The 22772-nt window shown below is 39.4% G+C and overlaps 1 protein-coding gene across 1 annotated transcript; it reads left to right on the plus strand.

The window, feature by feature from the left end:
• Positions 1–1456: 1456 nt before the first annotated feature.
• YWHAB (tyrosine 3-monooxygenase/tryptophan 5-monooxygenase activation protein beta) lies at positions 1457–22269 on the plus strand. The gene is made up of 6 exons (XM_063097773.1): positions 1457–1640; positions 15246–15548; positions 17803–17926; positions 18798–18961; positions 19907–20002; positions 20413–22269. Exons 2-6 carry the CDS (start codon positions 15249–15251, stop codon positions 20467–20469), a joined length of 741 nt encoding a protein of 246 aa, XP_062953843.1. The 5' UTR covers positions 1457–1640; positions 15246–15248; the 3' UTR covers positions 20470–22269.
• The last annotated feature ends 503 nt before the right edge of the window (positions 22270–22772 follow it).

Here is a 22772-nt window from a genome sequence, read left to right on the forward strand (position 1 = left end):
ACAACAAATAACATTAATAAGGAGAGCAGACTTAGGTCAGGAGGAGATCCTGGCACTTTGTAAAGTCTATGCCCAGTCCAGAGTAGGCAGCCATTCCTTGGCTTTGGCCAATTGTCACCATACAGAAATGTGGACAATGTTGCCAGAGAAAGCAGAGATGCAGATTTCTGTTCACACGGTAATCTCTCTCAGCTTTTAAAAATATTGGCAACTAACTCAAACTGTTCAGAAATGGCATATTGGGAGGATAAGGAATCATCCAATTGAATTGTGGTATTTATGATGGGGGAGAAATAGCAAGTAATGGATGAGGGGTAAGGGCAGCTTCTGGCGTACCTTGAACATTGTCACACTCAAGAAACATGTCTTCTAGGTCTGAGAGATCACCAAAGGATTTAAGCAAGAACAGACACAATTAGAATGGCATTTTTAAAAGATCACTTGGCAGTTGATGGGGACAGGATTGAAAGTAGGATGATGAATTAGAAAGCTATCATTAAGCTAAGTAAGGATAAAGGAGAGATGACAAAGGCCTATTTACTTTGTTCTTTCTCTACCAGATTGTAAACTCCAAGACAGCAGGGCTCCATCTGTCTTGTTCATTGCTGTGTCTCCAGCACTAAGCAGAAAGTCTGCTCAATATTTGAAGAAAGAATGAATGAAAGAGAGGGAGTGAATGTGAAAGACATTTTGAAGGACTGGGTTTGAAAGTCAACTGCCTTGAGAGGAGTAGAATATTGGTATTGGTGAGCAGGGGGCCTTGGAGGCCTGCTTCCTTTCCTGAAGCTTCTTCTCTGAGCCTTGGGAAGGAGTATCTCAATGAAGAGATCATGTACACAGGTTTTTGGAAAAGACCTTAGACTCCTGGCATTCCACGTGGCCTCTTCTGTCTAGGAGAGGAGGAAAGAGAAAGTACCTTGAATGACTGGAAGGAGACCTAGGTGAACATTTAAGACTGAGCGATTTCTGTCCTTCCCTAGGTCCGGTATTCCCAAAAGCACACAGCAAAAGGAGATCGACTTTGGCCTCCGATGACTCCGTGAGGGTTACTCTCGGGGTGGGGTGGGATGGAAACCAATGACCCTCGCCTAGGCAGCGCGGGAACCCTGCCCCTCAGGCCCACGTTCCATCCCACCCCAAACCTCTCTCCCAGTCCTCCAGTTCCCGCACATCCCATTTCTTGACCACCACCCCGACCCCAGCCCCGCCCTCTCTCCTCCCACCCTTATTCCCGCTCCCCCACCCCATTTCCTTCCATTTCGCATCGCCCGCCTCCTCCACGCTCCCTCCCCAGTCCGCCGCATCCAGGTCTTTCGCTCTCCCTCCTCCCTCCCGTCAGCGCCCCTCTCTGGCGGACGGGGAAACCCCGTAACCCTCTTGCCCAATGAGGAGACGGCGCCGGGCGCAGCGGGGAATGGGGCGGGACTTGAGCCTGAGCGGAAGTGGTGTCCGGAGCGGAAGTGGAGCTGCCGCCACCGCCGCCGCTGATTCTGGAGCCGGGGTATCTGTTGCCACCGCCGCCACTGCAGCCGCCACTGCAGCCGCCGCCGCTGCGCCTGAAGAGTGGGCTTGGGAAGGAAGCGGTCGCCGCGCTTGGAGCTTCGCTCGGAAGCGTCTTTGCCCCCTGCAGCCCTCCCACGGTGAGTGCGGCGCGGGGCCCGCCGGGGGCCCCCGGGGGCCCAAGTTTGAAGCCCCTCTGCGGCGGTGGCGACTACGGTGGCCCCGCGGGTGGGTGCCAGGGTAGAGGCGCATATTCTCGGCCCGCGCGGCCGCCTGCGGCGCGGGCCCGGCATTGCCGCGGCCCCTCCCTGTTTCCGGGGCCGGGCCTTTCGCCTCTGGGGGAGGCCCGGGCCTCCCTCGCTGCCTGCGGCCCTGATCTCAGGGCAGGGTGCGGCTCCATACCGCGCCCAAAAGGACGGTCGATCTGTGGACCCCGGACCCTCTCTCACTACCTAGCTCCGATCCCCGCACGGCTCCTCCCTGCGCCTTGGTCGGTGAGGACCGTCCCTTTCAGCCCTGTCACCCCTACTCCGTGCTTTCCGGTTTCTAAAAATTAAAATTTAACGAATGAAGGTTAGTTTTCGAGCTCCGTGCCCCTGCTTGACTCCCCCTGGATGAGTAAGGGGGTCTAACCTTGGGAGACAGCAGGGGGTACACCCCCTCCCACTTTGCAGTAAAGCCATATTTCATCATCGTCCACTGGTTATGGAGCCTGGCAGGACCTGAGATTTCCTGGGAAGAACAGGGTTGAGGCTCGAATTAAGAAAATTCATTTGTTGAAACCGGTTACTGAGGTCGGATCCCCAGGAAGAAACTATCAGAGGCTGAGAATCGGAATATTTTCCGATGAAATTTACCGTCGTTTAATGCCAGAATCTTTTGTGTCCTCGCCCCAAATTCCCCCATACTGTGTGTTGGCACGTTATTTGGTCTGAAATTTGCCTGTTGACCTTCCTGCTGATGGGGAAAGGGTGGGAGCAATTTGGACCCCTTTTCTTCAGAAGGTAAGTATATCTTTGTCTATTGCAAATGGAGAACTCGCATGTAATGTGGTTTTCAAAGGTGGCAGCATTGGTAAGACAATTTGCCAACCTTTCTGTAAAAATGCATGTCTCTTGTCTTTGCCTTCACTGCATTTCTCTTTGGTAAGGCTAGATAGCATCAGGCTCTGATTTTACTTGCCCTGTGTGGGAGATGGAATTTGGCAAGATGTTATGAACATTTAAAATCAGCTGGCCACAGGAGCCAAAACAGAAAGGTGAAGCACTTACAAGGATATGAAAATTGTCTTCACTTCTCATTGTTTCATCTGTTCGTGTGAAACCACACACATATGCAGTGTATAGAACTGGACGTGGCTACTCAGCTTTTTGCATTTTCCTGTTGAAAATTTGTATGGATAAATATTACTTGATTCTTAGTGAATTTCTTCTTGACTGCTTCTCGTTTCTTACTTAGGGACATCTTAGTTGTCTGAGCTCTCATTTTTCTTGGATCCATGTTCTTAGCAGCACACAGCGTGGTGAATGTAAAAATGGATAATTTTACTGAGCCCAGGTTAGGATTTTAAGCCTGGCCTTCAAAATGGAAGACTAATAATCCAGTAGCAACTGCCGAATTACTTTCCTAGCCTCTCCCTCAATGAGATGAGAAACCATTCACCTATCTTACAGATGAAGTCTTTATGAGAAATGAGGTGATTTGGCTTGGACCACACACCTAGTTTTAGGTTGAGTATCCTCATTCATCAGTAGCAAATATTTATGGACTGTCAGGGTTATGGCTTCTACCCTATAATCTTCTGTACGTTTCCCATCATGCAGTGCTTGTGTTATGTTGAAGCCATTTTAGAATTGGAGCTCTACAGATCAGGGAGGCAACGTCTTTAAAACCAAGCTGAGCAAATTCCTATGATGACAGTTCCTCAGGTAAAGTCTCCAGAGATTTGGGCTACTGCAAAGAGTGCATTTTGCCCATTTGTCTGTGGATACAGAAACAGAAAGAGCACTGGACTTGGAATCAAGTAAATTTGATTCAGATCTCGCCTGCAGTACTTTCTAGCTGTGTGGTCCTCAGTATGTTAATTAATCTCTGGTTCTTAGTTTCCCTGTCTCCAGAGTTGTCATGAGGTCCTCTTACAAATTGTAAATTGTTAAACACAGCTTTGGGTTTTGTTTTTTAATCACAGAGTTCACTATTAATGGTTTCCTTTTTTTTTTTAATCCAATTACATTCTGAAGAGACCCAGTCCTGCTTTGTACACATGTTGCTTTAAAAAAAATGATGTATTGTTATAGAACTTTATTTTGCATATAGCATATCCAGTTTTTCTGAGTCATTTTCTTATCTGTACAGTGCAAGTGGTAATGCAGTCTTTGATGTGTTGGTGTGACAAAAGCAATAATTAAAATAAGCATCTGGGATATGGGAGGTGTTTAATAAATGTTTTTGACTGTATGCATGAATATACACATACATAGATTAGACATAGCATATATGTTATATAGCATAGACAGGTATATAGAGTCCATTCATTTGTGATTTATTCACCAGCTGATGAGGTAGCAGCATCAAACAATTAGTCTATAATAGTAATAATAGCTACTACTTACAACACTTACTATGTGCCAGGCTTTTTTCTAAGCATTTTACATATTTTACCTCAACAACCAATGAGAGGTAAGTACTGTTAGCCCCATTTTACAGATGGCAAAACAGAGGCACAGAGAAGAGTAATTTTTCCAAGGAGAGACACCTACACATGGAGAGCAAAAAGTGATGGAACCAGGAATCAAACCCAGGTGAAGGAATGATACAGATTTCTATTTGTGGTAAAACAACACAATTCGTGTATCTTTTACATGAACACCATTTAGTTTTTTTGGGGGGGGCAGCTGGTACAGGGGTCAAACCCCGGACCTTGGTGTTATAAGCACCATGCTCTAACCAACTGAGCTAACAGGCCAGACCTACAATTTAGTTCTTAATTTTTCTTTACCCATATCCTATTAAAATAAATGTGTTTCAACAGGAATTTTAGCTATTTTTGAAGATAGATATAATGTAATTTATTGGGGGGGAATATATCTGTTCTGGCCTGTAGGGATGGTGCTGCTGGTGTGCATCAGGAAGCTTGTAAAAAAAATCCAGTTTTTCTAGTACTTGCTTCATACTAGGGAGAAAGTTCATCAGTTACTTTGTGGCACATAATCCTAGATTCATCATCTAATAGAATTTGGTCATGACCGTCATTAATTTTTGTTAATCATACTTCTTTTTCTGTAGATTTTTAGATTTTCCATATTTTGTTGAGGAGGAGGAGATTAGGCAATAGATCATCTACATAAGTAGAGAGAAAAAATTGTAAATTATAACATCCTGTTATTCTACCTGCTCTTTCAGTGGCATCAAACTAAGCAGTTTTTCTTTTAATGAGGATACCTTAGAGAATGAACTAAAATTTCCTTATAAAGGGAATTTTAAGTTTTTGGGTTCCTATATTTTTCTAGAGAGAGATGCTAGTTAACACTAGTTAGGGGGCAAGAAATTATAGTTCTATAATAGCAACTTTTAAGCTTGAGAACCATCTTGTTCTCTACATGAATATCATCTGTATGTCATGATGGAGAAACTAACAGTTGGAGCTGGATTCTGAGGGGATTTTTCTAAAGGGAATATTTAAAGAGAAGAAATAGTCTAAAAGTACTTTCTATTTTGTGATATGTGTGCTGAAAGGCAATCATGTTACTGCTTTCTCTACTGAGATCTTCTGATAGAGGCATAGTTATGTGTTCTTCATACTTGTAATGAGATGAGCATGGTTGATGGCCTCAAGAGAACCAGTCCATTCCCAGCAGATTGTAGGTTAGTTGCCTTTTTTTTTTTTCTTTTTTAGTTCTGGGCAGTTCTTTGTTATGTAAGTTTTTCCTGTACTGGTTAGTTTATTTTATTGTTTTCCCTAAGAGACCCAACAAGAAAAGTTATTTCTGAATGGCCTTGAACAGGACAGAGGTTGAGGCTACAATTAAGTAGATGTGAGCCCTGTTCATTGTTATTGTTTGCCCTCAGATGAGAGTCTTACCAGACAGTTTGTTTGACAGTTTGATGAGTTTTTGACATATGCTGTTTTTACTTTTTAACTTAATTTTGATTTTTAAAGCTAGATACATTAGCTTAATAAAGCCACTGCTAAAGCCTCACTGTAATAACCTTGTATGGGTATTCAAAAAATTGACAATTCTGTCTCTTTCTTAAGTAAGCATTGGGAATTAGAATTGGTCTTTAGGAGATAGTACTACATCAAGGAAAGAGCATTAATTTTAAAATTAATGTTGGTTTAGATCCTAGCCCTGCCATATATAGCTGTGTGACCCTGAGCAAGTTACTCTTTACATGTGTAAAAGGGGGCAGTGTCTCCTACCTCATATGATACTTAGAATTAAATGAGTTGATGTAAATCCCTAAGTGCTTTGCACATCTAGGCAGACCATAAATGCTGGTTATTTACTAAACAAGTTATCTGGTTTGGGTTTTTGTATAGCTAATTGATTGGACTTTTGAATGGTAGAGATGGACAGAGAATATTCCAAGGGCTTGTTGAAACTCAGTTTGAATCTATAGATTATAATGTAGTAGTTGAAAAATATTAGTCAAAAAGCATATTCTTGACTCCTGATTAGAGCTGAGATGGCTCTTTTCAAAAAGTAGTCTGTATTTTATAGGTCAGAAGTGGTCTACATACCTCTCTCCACACTGGAAATAACAGCTTGTTCACTATTAAAAAATTCATCAATTGATCAGGTAGTTTTATTCATTGTGGTAGGCATTGTGCTACACAGTAGGTGTCCAAAGATGAAAGTCTAGATTCCTACTTTAACCTCACAATCTAGAGTGGGAGCCAACAAAGACCTTTACAGTGAACTGTGCTAAGTGCTGTTTTAGAAATAGGCATAGTTAATGGGGCCGGCCCGTGGCTCACTCGGGAGAGTGCGGTGCTGATAACACCAAGGCCCCGGGTTCGGATCCCATATACGGATGGCCGGTTCGCTCACTGGCTGAGCGTGGTGCTGACAACACCAAGTCAAGGGTTAAGATCCCCTTACCGGTCATCTTTTAAAAAAAAAAAAAAAAGAAAGAAATAGGCATAGTTAAATTAACATATGCCTTTCTTTTAAAAGTCTTTATTTTTTGTTGTTGTTGGCTGGCTGGTATGGGGATCGAAACCCTTGACCTTGGTGTTACAAGGCTGTGTTCTTACCAACTAAAAGTCTTTAAAGAAAGCAATCTAGATTTAAAAGAAATGAGATTCCTATTAAGTGTCCCTTCACAGGCTGGCCATTCGTTTGTTAATTTTTGTGTGGAATATACAGTGGCTACCATTTGTTTGAGTCCTTAAGACATGCAGAGACTGTGCTAAATGTTTTGTATCACGAACAAATTTACTCCTTATAAGAACCTTATTAAGTAGACTTGCCTATCTTACGGATGAATCTCACAGAGGTCAGGTAACCTATGGAGTTGGTGTGTTGTACTGGTAAGTTGTACTGGGTGGCTTCATTATGTTGGTGGACCCAAAACTTTTAAAACCTATTCACAAGGTGAACAAACCGGGCTGTCTTTATTGATCTGAATTAGCATATTGTCTTCTTGGATTGATCACTTAAAGCCAAGAGATCAATTTATTGTTATATCTGCTGTTGATTCACATTGTGTGATCTTGGGCATATCATTTAACACTGTACTGTTTTAAATTAAATCTTGGCTAATTGGATGTAATTAGCAACGTTATTCAACAACAGATGTGAAAGAGGGAAGGGATTTTGAAGTAGAGGTACAATTTCCCTCCACAATTCAGTGTTGAGTGGACAATAGTGCTTATGACTTTGCATTTCAGATATGCAGTGTCTCGTTTTCTAACAAAGAACCTGCAAATGTTTGAATGAGATTAAATTTATTACAGAACTCTAAATTCTGTGTGTAGAATGGCACACAGACATTTTTAGAGTGGGTGTTGTTCAGTGAGTAGTTTTCTTTGAGAGCCAGGAGTACTTAACTTTTTCTGGATAACACCCACTAACCACCTGGTCCCACTGACTTTCTCAGTCCCTCCTGCAGTAGCTTGGCATCTGTTTTTCCTTCAGCAGAGTGACTCCAAAACTGTAACTTCTACTTTATGGTGCTGTGGATGTTCTAACTGGAATGGTACATCTATGAATGCTATTCAGAATTTGTAGTCAATTTGAGCCTAGATTTTTTTTTTTTTTTTTTTTTGTCTTTTTCGTGACCGGTACTCACCGGCCATTCCTATTAAGATCCGAACCCGCGGCGGGAGCGTCGCTGTGCTCCCAGCGCCGCACTCTCCCGAGTGCGCCACGGGCTCGGCCCTGAGCCTAGATTTTTAATGTGTTCCTGTCAGTATCTTCTGTCTGGATTGATAAAATATACACTTCATTCAGATAGCTGTTGTTCCTGTTACCACCCGGAGTTCCCTTTTTCTCCCTATACAGAGGGAGCCCTGCTATCACATAAAATGAATCAGGACCCACTCACTTTCGAACTATGGCTCTTCCTGCTAACACTAGCTATTTGCTGGAATTAAATATGTACTGCTTTTTTATGTTCCTACCATTAACGTTTTGCTCTCTCAGAGGAGGACCACACTTCTTATATTTCTTTTGAACTCCTCTCAGTGAATAATCCAAAGAGTTCCTGGAAATACTAGTATTTTTTTCATTTTGCAGTTATTTCAACACACATTAGGTTGGTTATATGTATTACATTTTTGTGAAGTACCTTAAGAGTAGGAATATTTGCCTATGTGCCTTTATTCTGACCAGCATTATATAAGCATTTTGTGTACATTATCATACTTGATGGCTATTAATGTCTCCTTTTAACATTGAGGAAACTGAGATTCAGAGAAGTTATAATAGGGAAATGTGGAGAAAACCTTAACTTCTCTTTAGAAGCCCAGATTTGTTTTATGTACAGCTTTCCTAAAAACAGATCCCACCATATGTTTTATATAGAGCTTGGGTAATTCCTGACATATGATAAATAATGGAATCCTCATTTTGAATTTCTAACATTATTAAACTCAATTAAAGCTTATTATTTTAGAATTGAGTGTGTTCTTTTCCTTGGAAACAATCATAGCTGAAAGTTGATGCCTCTAAAGGCCACAGCTGTCATTTTCAACTCTTCCTTTGCAGTGCACCCCCCCTTTTAAAAAAAATATGGATTAGTAATAGTCATTTGTTTTGTATGCTTCATGGCTGGCTGGTACACGGATCTAAACCCTTGACTTTAGTGTTGTAACACCGAGCTCTTAACCACCTGAGCTAACTGGCCAGACCGATAGTCATTTTTGTCCATCCTTGTATGTCTGTTCTGGCCACTGGAAAATGGAATGACTTCCCAAAATTTTGACACTGACTAGAAAAATGTTCGTTAGGCAGAGACTGGAGATAGGGAGACTCAACTGGTTCATAGGTACTCTTGTTTCAGCATTTATTATTTGCTTTAGGGTTTCATTTATTTGAAGGAAATCCTATTATTTGTGGGCTCCTTTAGAATTATTTTTCATAACTTTCTGTTCACCAGTGGCTTCTCTTCTTAAAAACCTTTTTTTCTCATAAAAACACAAAACATTTTTAAAAAGTAATATATACTTGAAGAAAATTCAAAAAAATAAGCAAAAGATAAGAAAATTAGGATTATAATAATGTAATCACCCAGAGATACACTGGAGAGATAACCACTTTACCCGTTTAGTGTTAACCTTTTTGTTTATATGTTCTTCAGGGGATGTTTTACGAAAATGAAATACTGTTGTGCAACTTCCTCCCCTACTCCCCGCCATAGCTCTTAAATAAATATTTCCATGACATTAAATCTTTTCTTTTGGTGGCCATGAAATCTTGTACCATCTCTCTCTCTTTTTTATAAAATCATCCCCCTATTGTTGGATATTTAGATTATTTTCAGTTTTTCACTAAGCAGTTGCTGCTTTTACCAGCAAATCTTCCTGGTCCACTGACTTGCTGCACCCAGTGGCTTACAACAGATTGATACCCATCATCATCATGTGGCTGTGCACCAGAACTCCTATTTTCAAGCATTTCAGTGTCTTTCTGAAAAATGTGCGGCATGGGGAAGATCTCTTGGCTTTCTGCAGGGGTAGGCCCCCTCCAGACTCTAATGAGTTTGTTCTGGGATCTTGTCTGCTGTGTTGATGCCCAGGCCCAATGATGAGACTGCAATCTTAGAAACTTTTTAGGAGTCAAATAAAGGCTCTCTTGCTGATATTTTTCATGATGGGAACTTCATTCAGAGTCTCAGAAGAAAACTAGGTCATGATTATAAACCATCTCTACTTGTTATCTGTAGAAGATCCAGTTAAGGATTAATGAATAAAAGTCAGTTACAGTTAATATGTCTATCCACTTTGAGGATATTGAGAATGAAGTCTTATCTAGGAATGTTGACATTCACTTTCTGTGCAAGATTAACCTTTACTTTCTCTTTTCCTTCTCATGGGGTTGTATACTAAAAAAAATCCAAGCTCACATTTTGTGGGCTAAAACAGTAATTGTAGGTACTGTGAGTGTAGTAATAGGACTTCAAATTTGTTTTTGCACTGTGCATTTCTACATTTACTATTCTTTAATTTCCTGCCCCTCTTCATAGCAACTTTTCTGAGGTAGATCTGTTATCTTCATTTTATAGATTGGAAGACTGAAATTTAACAAGCTGACATGGCTATGTAGTGGCAGAATGCACTCTTACACATAGTCCTGTTGCCTTTCTGCCATACCACATATAGGTAGCCTGTGTTCTTTGTGTTCTCCCAGTAATGATTTGTTGAGAAACTTAACAGATATTTATTTGAATATTAGTTTTGTACTTAGCATGGTTTTAGGCATTGAATGTGAAACAAAACATGAAGCTTTCACACATGTGAAACTGTTAATGGTACAGTACTCATCATCTGTACTATAGAATAGCATAAAGAAGCCCTAGACTGTGTGATAGGCTACAGGTGTATTTGGAGTCATGGGCAGGGTAGATCAATGTGGGCTAGGGCAGCCAGGGAAGGCCTGCTAGTCCTAGATGGATGGATAGGGTTTACATAGGCAAGAAGTAAATAGGAGAGCATTCTAGATGAAGGGAATACAAAAGCAGTTTTAGGCATGGTTGAGCATGGTGTTTATAGGGCATGTAGTGGTATCCAGGCTCAGAGAAAGGGACATGTGGAGAACAGTGGATGAGAAAGCCTAACAGGTAAGGAGGAACCAAGTTATGAAGGACTTTGAGAGCCAGGTAGAGTATAGATTTGATGGAGTAGCCAAAAGAGAAGCATTGTGAAAATTTTGAGTAAGAGTGAAGGCATGTCTAAAAGGTAGTTTAGGAAAAGCAGGAAGTAGGGTGCAGAAGTACAAGGAATGAGGTACAAATGTAATGAGGATTTAATGTGCTTGTGAGGAAGAGGTGCTTTGAATTAATTGAGAAAAGAGAGAACTCTACCATGTTTGCAGTTTTATTCTTTCATTTCAGGATCTGTTCATTGATTCAGCAGGTATTTGTTCATACCAGTTATGTGCAGGATGCTGTGGGAAATATACCCTAAAGGAACTTATGGGGTGGGAAAGGCCTTAGATATATACAAATAATTTTAGTAGTGAAGAAATGTGATAAGATATTAAGACAAGTAGAGATGAAATGCTTTGTGAGAGTATTTTCATCTCAGAGCAGTGCTGTCCAATAGAAACAATACAAGCCATATATAATTTAAATTTCTCTGGTAGCTACATTTAAAAAGTTTTTTAAAAAAAGTGAAGTTAGTTTTAATAATTTTCTAACTTAACCCATTATAATCCAAAATATTGTGATTTCAGCATGTGGCACTAGCCAAATTTCAAGTGAATAGCCAAATATGTAGCTCTCATATTACATAGTTCAGGCTTAGCAGCTTAAGAAAGGATTCATAGAGTGGGTCGCATTTGAGCCATGCACTGAAGAACTTTGTATTCAGAGTATATGGGAAAGGCCATTCCAGGTTGAGGGAGTGACTTAGTGAGCAAAGACAGAAAAGCTCACTTTGTAAGAATACCGTTTTGTGGGGCTAGCTGCTTACGTCAGTTGGTTAGAGTGTGGTGTTACAATACTAAGCTCAAGGGTTCGGATCCCCTTACTGACCAACCACCCCCTGCACTGCCCCCCTGCCCCCTAAAAAATACCATTTTGGCAGAAGTACTTATTGTATGGATGGCATGTTGTGGGAAAAGTCTGGGAAGATAGGTTGGCAAAGTTCCCCGTTGGCAGCAGGGAGCTTTAAAAAATTTTGAGCAGGAAATGACTTGATCAGAGCTTTAAGAAGGTGGGTCTGATAGCAAAGACGTGAAGGGGGCTAGAGATAATGAGAGAGTCAAAGCAGTGGGAATAAGGAAAGAATATGGATGGGAGATTTATTATAGATGTAGAAACGGGGACAATTTAATTTTTCCCTTGTCTGCTGCCTTCCTCCAAACTTCTGGGTGTTGTGTAACCCATTTCCTGTTGAAATTGGTCTAGCTACTTCAAAATCCATGTTATATAAGTCAAAAGTTATGTAAGCAGTAGGCATCAATCAGCACTTTTAGCTATGGATTTTGTTTGTTGTAAGTTGTTACTGTGCGTATGTACTGCACGTAATTAAAATGTTTTAAAACAGATAGATAAATGGATACAGATTTTTTTAAGGCGTGCATTCTGTCTTGGCTGTATTGTGATGGTGCTGTCTCTTAAGAACTCTTGTATGATCCCAAAGAAGCTTGAAACAGTTGGCCCCAAACCAGAAAGGCCAAATTTTATTTTAGGAAATAGGGTGTGGACATTTGGGAGGTCCCAGGGAGTAGTCAGGATTCTTCAAAGAAGTGTGATTTAATTTTTAATGCTTGGGAAGGAGAGAACTAGGGGGTAGTACTTAATTTGGGGGCCTTGTAGGGGTGAAGAGTTTTGTGGCATCGTTTAGCAATGTCAATACTTTGTATTTCTCTGTTACTCTATTATAATACTGCATAGGACGACTTAGCTTTTAATTGGCTTTTGGCAAGCACTTTATTATTTGAAATCTTCCATAGGTAGAGGTTTAGAGGTGCTGATTTATGAACTTTGAAGTGGGCCTCTAATACACTTCTAACTTTGCATTAGTCTGTAGACTGGAAATTTTCTGAAGCTAGTCAAGTCATTGAATGTTGGCTTTTTTCTACTGTGCTTGACACTTCTAGGAACAGTAAAGTAAAGTTATTTAATGATGGAGATATTGTCCTGATCTCAAAGACTTTATGATCAAGGAAGACAAACTAAGAGAGTTTTTAATTTTAAGATGATAAACAGTATTTTTGTGTGTGTGTGTGTGTGTGTGTGTGTGTGTGTGTGTGTGTGTGTGTGTGTGTGTGTGTGTGTGTGTGTGTGTGTGTGTGTGTGTGTGTGTGTGTGTGTGTGTGTGTGTGTGTGTGTGTGTGTGTGTGTGTGTGTGTGTGTGTGTGTGTGTGTGTGTGTGTGTGTGTGTGTGTGTGTGTGTGTGTGTGTGTGTGTGGCGCTCCCAGCACCGCACTCTCCCGAGTGAGCCACAGGGTTGGCCCTAAACAGAGTATTTTTTATATACTTATATTAGAGTAGACTAGGTTGTGTTGCGGTAACAAACAGCCCCAGCATCTCAATAGCTTAACCCAAGGAAAGATTCTTTTTCACACCACATGGCCATGCAGGTTTACAGAAATTTCTGTACTACACAGACACCCAGAGTCTCAGGCAGACAGAAATTCCACTGTTTTGTGACCGTAACATTTAGAATACATGGTCGTCTATCTAGGTGGCTGCTGTAAGAGAAGAGATCCTGGGGAACCACACATAGCATTTTCACAGTTTCAGCCTGGAAATAGCATCATTTCTGTTTTTGTTTCAATGACAGAACTACCACAGGACCCCCTCTTAACTGCTGGAGGGTGGGGAGTGCTGGGAAATAGAGGGGAGCAAGTGGAATATTGTGTGAGGATTACTGTCTCTGCTGCAGTCTCATTCTAGTGTTGTGAGTGAAGATATCAGATGGATCAAGGTGAGACTTCACTGAGTGTAAACTTACAATTAGTGAGCCTTACATAGGACACAGCTTTGAATGTAATTTAGATAATAAGTGATAAGAAGAAAAATTAGTTTTGAACTGGAGAATCAACTACTCCTGAATTGCCTAGATTTTGAGTGTATCTTATATCATTGTGTTCCATCTAATAAAACATTTTTCATGTGATAGGGCCCTGTAAAAATTTTTTCTTGGAAATACAGCAATGACTTTTGAAGCAAAAGTTATTTGTGAGTAGAGGTTAACACTGTGTGGCACAGATGAATATATTCATATTTAAACCAACAGTACATAAAACTAACTCATTATTCAGTAAATAATTTCTTAGCTATATATTATCCAAAAATTACTGCACTCTATAAATGGTGATTATTGTAGTGGGGAATTGACTAAGGTGAGGTGAATAATTTAAGAGGTATTCACTGATTGGTGTATATAAAGGATTTGATAAATGATAAAGTGAAGTCACTAAGATTTTTGTGTATTTCAGAAAAACTTTTAAATGCACCCACTGATGGTTCACATGAATTCAGTTATGGTTTGAAGTTCTGTTGCTGTGCATCTTGTTGTATACTCCTGTCTCTTACAACCTATACCATATACAGAATTAGTGCCTGGTATTTGTAAATAATGCTTTGAACTTTTCAGAGTGCCTCCACATGCATTATGTCATTTGTTCCTCACAACAGCCCCATGAAGAGAGTTGGTAGTGTTCTTATTTTCCAGTAAGGAAACTGAAGCTCTCAGGTTAAGTGATTTAACAGAGTTCATGCCACTTGTAAGTAGCAGAGCTAGTGCTAGATAGAGTCCAAGTCTGCCTGCCCTTTGCTTATGTTCTTCCTCTGCAGTGTGTCCTTGTAACAAAGTTAGCAAATTGCAGAAGACATGATAATAATGGCTCCCATTTTTCAGGTGCCTACTGCTTAATGGGTACTGCCAAATAGATCATTTAAAATCATCTTTTGCTTCAAGATTGATTGAAGTAATCATCATGCCTAAAGTATTTTTCCCTATACTATGGGAAAAAACAGATGTGGTTAAAACCAGGCAATTCCTTACAGGGCAATGAAGAGAAGACTTCCTGTATTACAGGGCTTGGACTAAGGTCATTTAAAAAAAAAAAAACCCCAGACAATTATTGAAAGAAGTAAAGGACATATATTTATCATAAACTTCTAAAGAAATAGTTATTAAGCAGTTTTTATGTGTTGGGGAGGTGGATTAGGATAGTGGAAGAAAACAAAAGCTCTAGAGTCAAGATGCACTTGAATTTGAGTTCTGGCTATCTACTATTTACTGCAGTGTTGCTCTGGGCATATCACTGGCTGCCTCTGAACCTCCGTTTCTTCACCTCTAAAAAGGAGAAGGGGTTGTTGTGTACATGCCTACCCTGTGGGACTGTTAGGAAAATCAACTGACTAAAATAATAAAAGGGCTTAGTGAAATACCTAAGCCTGTAGGTGCTCAATACACGATCAGTATTGTGGATGGCATCTGGAACTAGATGTTTCACATTTAGATATGCTGCTTTCCAGATGGGCTGGAGGAAGATTCACACATGCGTTTCCTGCCCTGAAGCCTGACATTTGCTTGCTCCTTTCTTTTTCTCCTGCTCTTGTTCCAGGGAATGACCATGGATAAGAGTGAGCTGGTCCAGAAAGCCAAACTCGCCGAGCAGGCTGAGCGCTATGACGACATGGCCGCAGCCATGAAGGCAGTCACGGAGCAGGGCCACGAGCTCTCCAACGAGGAGAGGAATCTGCTCTCTGTCGCCTACAAGAATGTGGTGGGTGCCCGTCGTTCTTCCTGGCGTGTCATCTCCAGCATTGAACAGAAAACAGAGAGGAATGAGAAGAAGCAGCAGATGGGCAAAGAGTACCGGGAGAAGATAGAGGCGGAATTGCAGGACATCTGCAATGATGTTCTGGTAAGAGGCCAGTGCTTCTGTTTTAAACAATCATTTCTAAATAGTATCAATTTAATGTTCAAATACAAACTCTCAAAACAGCTTATGAGGAAGAGGTGTCTGATAGACTAGAAAGCTGCAAACCATTTGCAACTAATTTTTAAGCATACCATGTGTTTTTTCTTACCTTTTGCTTGATCAGAGTTGTTTATCACTTCTGGGGGATTTTCCTCTCCTATCAAAAAGAACTGTGAAAAACAGGAACATTTAGTCAACATCCCTCCATATTTTCTTTAGAAACTGAGGCCAGATAGACAGGATATTAGATAGATGCAGCCACAGATAGTATAATAATATTCTAAATATTAGTCTGAGTAGTGTCATCTCCAGTAGGAGAGGCAGGATCAAAAAGCTGAGCTGCCTTTCAGCCTCTCCCCCGTCATTCCTTCACAGTGTAAAGAACTGTTTTTCTGAAAGTTAGGCACATCCATTGAGTTCAGCATGTATTCCAAAGCCAAATCAGAAGTGGTTTGGATGTTCTCCTCTCCTGTGTTTTACATAAGCCTTAACCAGATGGTTGTTTGGTTCTCTCTGGCCACAATGTGGGGTTGGATGGGAGGGGTGCATATCATAGGACAAATCATGTCTTTCCCTCACATCCTGAGCCCACTGGGAACTTTTTTTTTCTTCCAGGTCAAATCAGGTAAAAATGAACGGTAAGGGCTGCTTTGAAGGGAAAAGGAATTCACACTTGTAGATCTACCTCCTCCCCTGCTGGCTGCCTCTCCGAATTACTGCCCATGATACCTTTCTTTTGAAAACCAATATAGCCATTAGACAGTACTCCTCCTTCCTAACCCTTAAGGAGTTATATATACCCTGTCTGTCTGCAAAGAATATTAAAATGACTACTGCCCCTTGCATCTTCTCACTTTGATTGATTAAATCCCCTTATAACTAAGCTTTGCATTCAGCTTCTCTCTTCATTAGACTCATGGTGTAAGAGTGTCATGGCTAAATTTGTTGCCTGTTGGTAATTTGGGGGTTTGTTAATGGTGCACTAATTCCTGAATGTTAGGTACATCTGGTATTCAGATGAAGTATGGCATGCATTCCAAGGGCAAGAAAGTTGAATAATTCCTGAAATGTAGACCAGCTTTTAAGAGCATCTGAAAGAATTTGAAGAAGAGCATGGTACTTACTGCCTCTTAACCAGTTTTTCAGGATGCCACATTCTAAAACAACTCTTCGAAAATATTGCTCTGTATACGAAGCTTGGACTCCTTCAGAACTACTTTTGTTGTAAGCATAAATGTTTAAAGGAATTTATTATTAATAATAGTATTAGCTATTCTTTGAGCGCTTACTATGTGCCAGGCGACATGTTAAGTGCTTTGTGTACGTTAGCTCTTTTGTCCTCATAACTACTAGAAGGTGGCTGTTGTAATCCTCCATTGTATAGCCAAGGAAACAGGCTCAGGGTAATTAGGTAATTTGTCCAAGGGCAAACAGGTAGTACAAGAGTACTCTAAAAAGTTCATGGAAAAATAGAATTACAAGATAATACACATCTTTCCATGTACTTTTTGAAGACCCCTCATAAGCAGCGGAAAAGGGATTTCTACCCAGGCCAGATTGATTCTAAGCTCAGTTCTTGGCAGTTTTGCTCTATTATTGCCTTTTTCCTCCCAGAATGGAAAGGTTTTTTTTTTCTTTTCTAATTAACAGAAGTTATACAGGTTTATGTTTTTAAAACAGAAGGGGGTAGGGGACAGGGCAGAAAAGTATAAATAAGAAAGTAAAAATTACTTCCAATCCTGTTACGCAGAGAACTATTATTAACATAATTCTTCCAGGCTTTTCCCCTATGTATTTGTGTGCAAGTACACACACATATATATATTTTAATATTAAAATAGGATTCTTGTGGTATTTATAATCTGCTTTTTTTTTCACTCAGATTTCTTTTGAGAGCTTTTCCGTGTTATCAGTGTAGTTCTGCAGCATCATTTTAAGGCCTCCATAGCATTCCTTTGTATGGCTATAGTTTAATTAACCCCATATGGATGGTAAAAGTGATTTTTAACAGAAGAATACAGACATCAGCTGTTATGACCTGGGCTAACCAACATTTAGAAGCTTGGATGAAAAATACATTTTTTTTAAATCTTCAAAAAAATTATTTAGAAGTGGTAGTGTGTATCTTTAATTTCAAACATAGGTTTAAGATCTTGTAAATAATTGTAAATTCTTAACAATGTGAATCATTTTTTAGGAGCTGTTGGACAAATATCTTATTCCCAATGCTACACAACCAGAAAGTAAGGTGTTCTACTTGAAAATGAAAGGAGATTATTTTAGGTATCTTTCTGAGGTGGCTTCTGGAGACAATAAGCAAAGTAAGTAATATTTTAAAAAATAAATTTGACCAATAGTGGAGCCAGTCTTCTTTCATAATGACTTTAACAGTTTTGCTTCATCTGTTCACCATAGACACTAACATCACAGTCCTCAGAATTTAAAAGACTATATAGCATTGTAATGAACAGGGTCATGGGGGTTGACAAATGAAAATGTATCTAAGGGGCAAATATGGAGGCATTAAAAGTTTAGTGCATAGTACATTTGAAGAGATCTTTATCTTGAGGATTATTTGGTAGCTTTCTATTTAGATGTGAAACTTTAAAATATTTGATGTTGTGAAACAACCATAGGGATGCATTTTTTTTTAACATCTGTATTATTGTGATGGTGATAATTATAGCCGTACCTTATTAAGTGCCTACTATGTACCAAGTACTTTAGAGTCTCATTTATTTCTCACACCACCATACGAGTTTAGGTGGCAGCCGACCAATTTTCTGATAAGGAAACCAAGGCTCATGGAGATTTTTACTTTCTCTAAGCCACATACCTAGTGAATAAGAATTAGGAATTCAAGTTTGGGTCTATTGACTATAAAGCCCAAGATCTTTCCACTAGAGCATATTGTTTTCCACATTTTATCTTGTTTAAAGGATTATGTCTATATTTCTTAAGTGCTTTAGTAGACTTCATCGTAATTGTGTTTGTTTCCCCCCAAAAGCATTAATAGTATTTGGCTTAGAGTAAACATTTAATAAATGTTTAATTGAGTGGTGAAGATACTGATACCGCATTTGATAGGTTATGTGCTCTGGCCCAGTTTGGTAAAATAATTTGATAGTGGATCAATATGTGATGCAACTTATGAAAGAACCCAGTCTTTAATATTTTTCATCTTTCTTATAGCCACTGTGTCAAACTCCCAGCAGGCTTACCAGGAAGCATTTGAAATTAGTAAGAAAGAAATGCAGCCTACACATCCAATTCGACTTGGCCTGGCTCTTAATTTCTCAGTCTTTTATTATGAGATTCTAAACTCTCCTGAAAAGGCCTGCAGCCTGGCAAAAACGGTGAGAAAGATCGTCTCTCTGTGTGGTTCTGATGATAGTAAAACAGTGCTTGTGCTTTCTAATAACTTCTTTTTATTCCTGAACCTCTTCATTGTCTTGGACTTTTTTGAAGTTTTGGTATGAGTGGGAGTATATCTTTTATGAAATAAATACGGACTTGTTGCTCTTTGATTCCTTTCCAATATCTCCTGCTGATTTTTGTTTTGTTTGGGGGGGTGGTTGTAGAAGATTCCAGGTGAATGTTGTGTTTGTTGTGTCTCATCAAGCTTTCGATCTTGGTTATATATTGTCATCCTTGTACCAAGATTTGAGGTTATGGCTGTGTAAATGAAAGAAATCAGATAATGTTTTCTTTGTGTGCTGGATCACCTCGTATCTTCTTTTGGACTTTTCTCCATATTTTTGGAGTCTTTTAACATGCACACTGTTATTTAAATTTTTTTTTTTAATTCAGAAAAGGTGTCTGAAATGAATTCTCAAAGTTTTATCACTTAGAGCAGATTAAGTGGTGTGAACTTTACTGTTCTTTATCTCTTGTATCCAGACCTTTTGAGTTTTAGTAAAAAAAATTTTTTTTTATTTTGAAAAAACGGATTACTATTTTCTAAATCTGTAATAAAAAAGGGATTACTAGATGTCTTTGGTAATTAAAAAATTATGTGAATTTGCTAGAATGAATGTGCTAGGGGTAACAGTAATACTGCTTCCTTATTAAGTACAGCAAAGTTCTTATCTAGGAATTTTTGTCATTGTTTTGTCATTGTTGGTTGGTACTTTATAAACATTCATTATGAAACAATTAGCAAACAAGGTAGTAATAGCCTAGGTTCCCCAAAGTGTACTGTACAAGAAGAAAAATTATATTCGCTTATTAGCAGAAAAAAAATTGGGCTAAACTGACTCCAGAGAACTTGTGAATTCTTTGCTAAAGGTTCTTTGTTTTAGGCATTTGATGAAGCGATTGCTGAATTGGATACACTGAATGAAGAGTCTTACAAAGATAGCACCCTGATCATGCAGTTACTTAGGGACAATCTCACTGTAAGTACTACTTCTGCAGGATTTATAGTCTCTTTTCTATTCACTTACTTAATAATTCACTTTTTTTTTTTTCAGCTGGCCTGGTTACAGAGATTGAACCCCGGACTCTGGTGTTACCAGCACCATGCTCTAACTGACTGAAATAACCAGCCAGCCTATAATTCACTGTTATCCAAGTTTCAAGAAGGGACTTGTACCCTCTTAAATATAGTTAAAATATTTAACTAACTGTTAAATTGATTATAACTGATTGCTAAACTTTTGGGCTTTGTAGTTATCACTGTCCGCAGTAATACAGGAAGAATTTCAAACAGTTGAGTGAGATAAGATTATACAGACTGGACTACCTCCCTAAGTTTTAGTACCCCTACTTTGATTACAGCTCTTTTTTTTTTTTTTCTCTCTTGCAGCTGTGGACGTCGGAAAACCAGGGGGATGAAGGAGATGCTGGAGAGGGAGAGAACTAATGTCTGTCGCGCTTTGTGATCTGTTCAGTATCACTCTGTATCCTCCACATATATCCCTTTGTGCGATAAAAAAAAAAAAAAAAAAAAAAATGTACGTTGACTTTCGATTTTTCACAGCCTCAGCCTAGCAAAAATAGTCCATGGAATAAACAGCTGGTGTTTGTATCTAAAACTCAGATTGGTCACATAAATGCCACGGCATTCTGAAGTTTTGATTTTGATTAACATTGACAGGATTACTGTGTGCTTAATTTTTTTTAAAACTGAACACTGTGATTATGGGGTTTTGTAATTTAGCAGAACTCTTACTGGTAGAAAAAATAAACCTGAATTATGTGTAACTTTTTGGAAGGTTCAATCTGATATCAGAATAGTCACTGAAATACAATTCCATTGTAAAGTTGTACAGAAAGTTATAGAGATTATATTGTGATGCTGGGACGTGGAGTGAGATGCCTATCATTTGGCGTTCAAGATTTATGGTAATTCACAGTAATTCTGCCTTTTGTTCAGGGCTTATAGACACTTGACCAGTTTGGGCTATTGTCACTTAAAAGTTCATGACCACACATGTCCACAGTATCTTCCTCTGAGGAAACTCGAAGCCTGAAATTTAAATTCTTTGTGGCAGATAACTGGGTTATGACAGCGCAAAAAGGTCTAGTGCTCATATAACGCATGTGACTAAACCCTCTTTCCTACAGCAGTGTGTTACCGATCTGTAGCTTGTGCTTCTGTAGTAGTCTGTTTCCTTGTAACCACTGAACTAAAGAACAAAAGAAGCCGTGTGTTTCATGAATGGCCTTATCTGTTTCCTGGATAATATCTTTAAGAATAGTATTCTGTAGAGATTGCCTTTCACCCAGTCTTTGGGTTCTTCCTAGCTCGGGCCTTTTAAATTTTGAAATTTAATCCACCTTTACCACTGTCCTTTTTGACTGTTGACTTTGGTTTTCTCTTCCTTCTTTAGATTTCTGTCCTTCCACTTTCTTCCTTTTTTTTTCTTTTTAGTACTTTATGGGTAGGGGGTGAGAGACATTGGTGAACAACTTGGTGAACAAGCCTTGCTTTAAATAGTTGAGAAGAGCTTCTGGCACCATAGCTCTGTCGTCCTCCAGTTCTCAGCACAGTTGTTGCTCTTCAGTTGTACCAAGATTTGAATCAAAAAAGTATTTTAAATATCCACGATTTCTCCCTGTATTGTAGCCAGCCCTGATAATGCTTGTTAGTACCATCACCAGATCTCCCAAATGTACTCATCCAGCCCAGTTCTCACACATGTTTAAACAAGACCCTATAATGCAGGGAAGTTCAATGGACACTGCAATGGAGAGAACCAAGAATAGCCAGGCCTATCAGTCTCAAGTTTTACCCCTCCACCTTTAACATTCCATGTAGCTGTAGAGTCCATCTGTTTGTCCATCTGCTGAAATGAGAAAAGAAAAATTCATGCACTGATTTAAAACAAATAAAAAAGAAAACAGCAACAACAAAAAAATCCCTGTGTTTCTAGCTGAAAAAAATGTGCAGTTAATACTTGGCGCTTGAAAATGCAGTAGTGAATGTGGAACCCAGCCTGTCTGTATATCTGGTAGCTCTTTCTTGCTTTGTTTTTCTTTACCAGTATCCTGCCTAACGTTTGCTTCTGTGATGGTTATATTGCCTAGCAAGCACACCTGTGGTTGTGAAAATAGTATAGCAAAAAAGAAAAATCCCCGGTTATTGATGTACTAGATTTGTGTATGTCTTTTAAACAGTTCTAGTTTCACCTTACATGGAATAATCAGGAAAAGTGTAAAAATTCAAAAGTGAAATAAAAACTTTTATCAGTTAGTTGCCTGTGAATTGTCACCGCCATCTCTATCGCTATCAGAATTCGTTAACTATTCTGATCACACTTATTTTTGGCTCTCTCTTTAAGAACAGGCAAACAGTTTTACTTTATCTTTTAGAACCAGAAGTCATGGTGTTGTAAAGGGGAAGAAATTACCATTAATTAAATAGCCTCTTTCCATCCATTACTTGATGCCTCTCTACCTTTCACCATAGTCATCCATGTGTTAGCTTCTAAGATTTGGTATGGAGAATTATTTTGCATTGCTTTTAAGATTCCCCGATCCACCCCCACTCCTTTTTTTTTTTAACCCCGAGATGTAACCAAGCCAGTGAAAAGTAACCAAGCTTTATGGTTGCGTCTTGGTCATCTCCAAGGTTATACTGGTCTCTGTCATCTGCCCTAACACTGTTTATGATAGCCTGCAGCACTGTTTCCTTCTGGGATTTACCTCCTCCTAAAAACATCC

This window comes from Cynocephalus volans, chromosome 1, assembly GCF_027409185.1.
Source record: "Cynocephalus volans isolate mCynVol1 chromosome 1, mCynVol1.pri, whole genome shotgun sequence".
NCBI classification, from domain to species: domain Eukaryota; kingdom Metazoa; phylum Chordata; class Mammalia; order Dermoptera; family Cynocephalidae; genus Cynocephalus; species Cynocephalus volans.

Bases quoted from the DNA above. Each gene is read 5' to 3' on its own strand.
- YWHAB (XM_063097773.1), top strand. From the start codon at position 15,249: ATGACCATGGATAAGAGTGAGCTGGTCCAGAAAGCCAAACTCGCCGAG. The intron at 15,549-17,802 runs GTAAGAGGCCAG...ATCATTTTTTAG, and splicing joins ACATCTGCAATGATGTTCTG to GAGCTGTTGGACAAATATCT. The intron at 18,962-19,906 runs GTGAGAAAGATC...TCTTTGTTTTAG, and splicing joins CCTGCAGCCTGGCAAAAACG to GCATTTGATGAAGCGATTGC.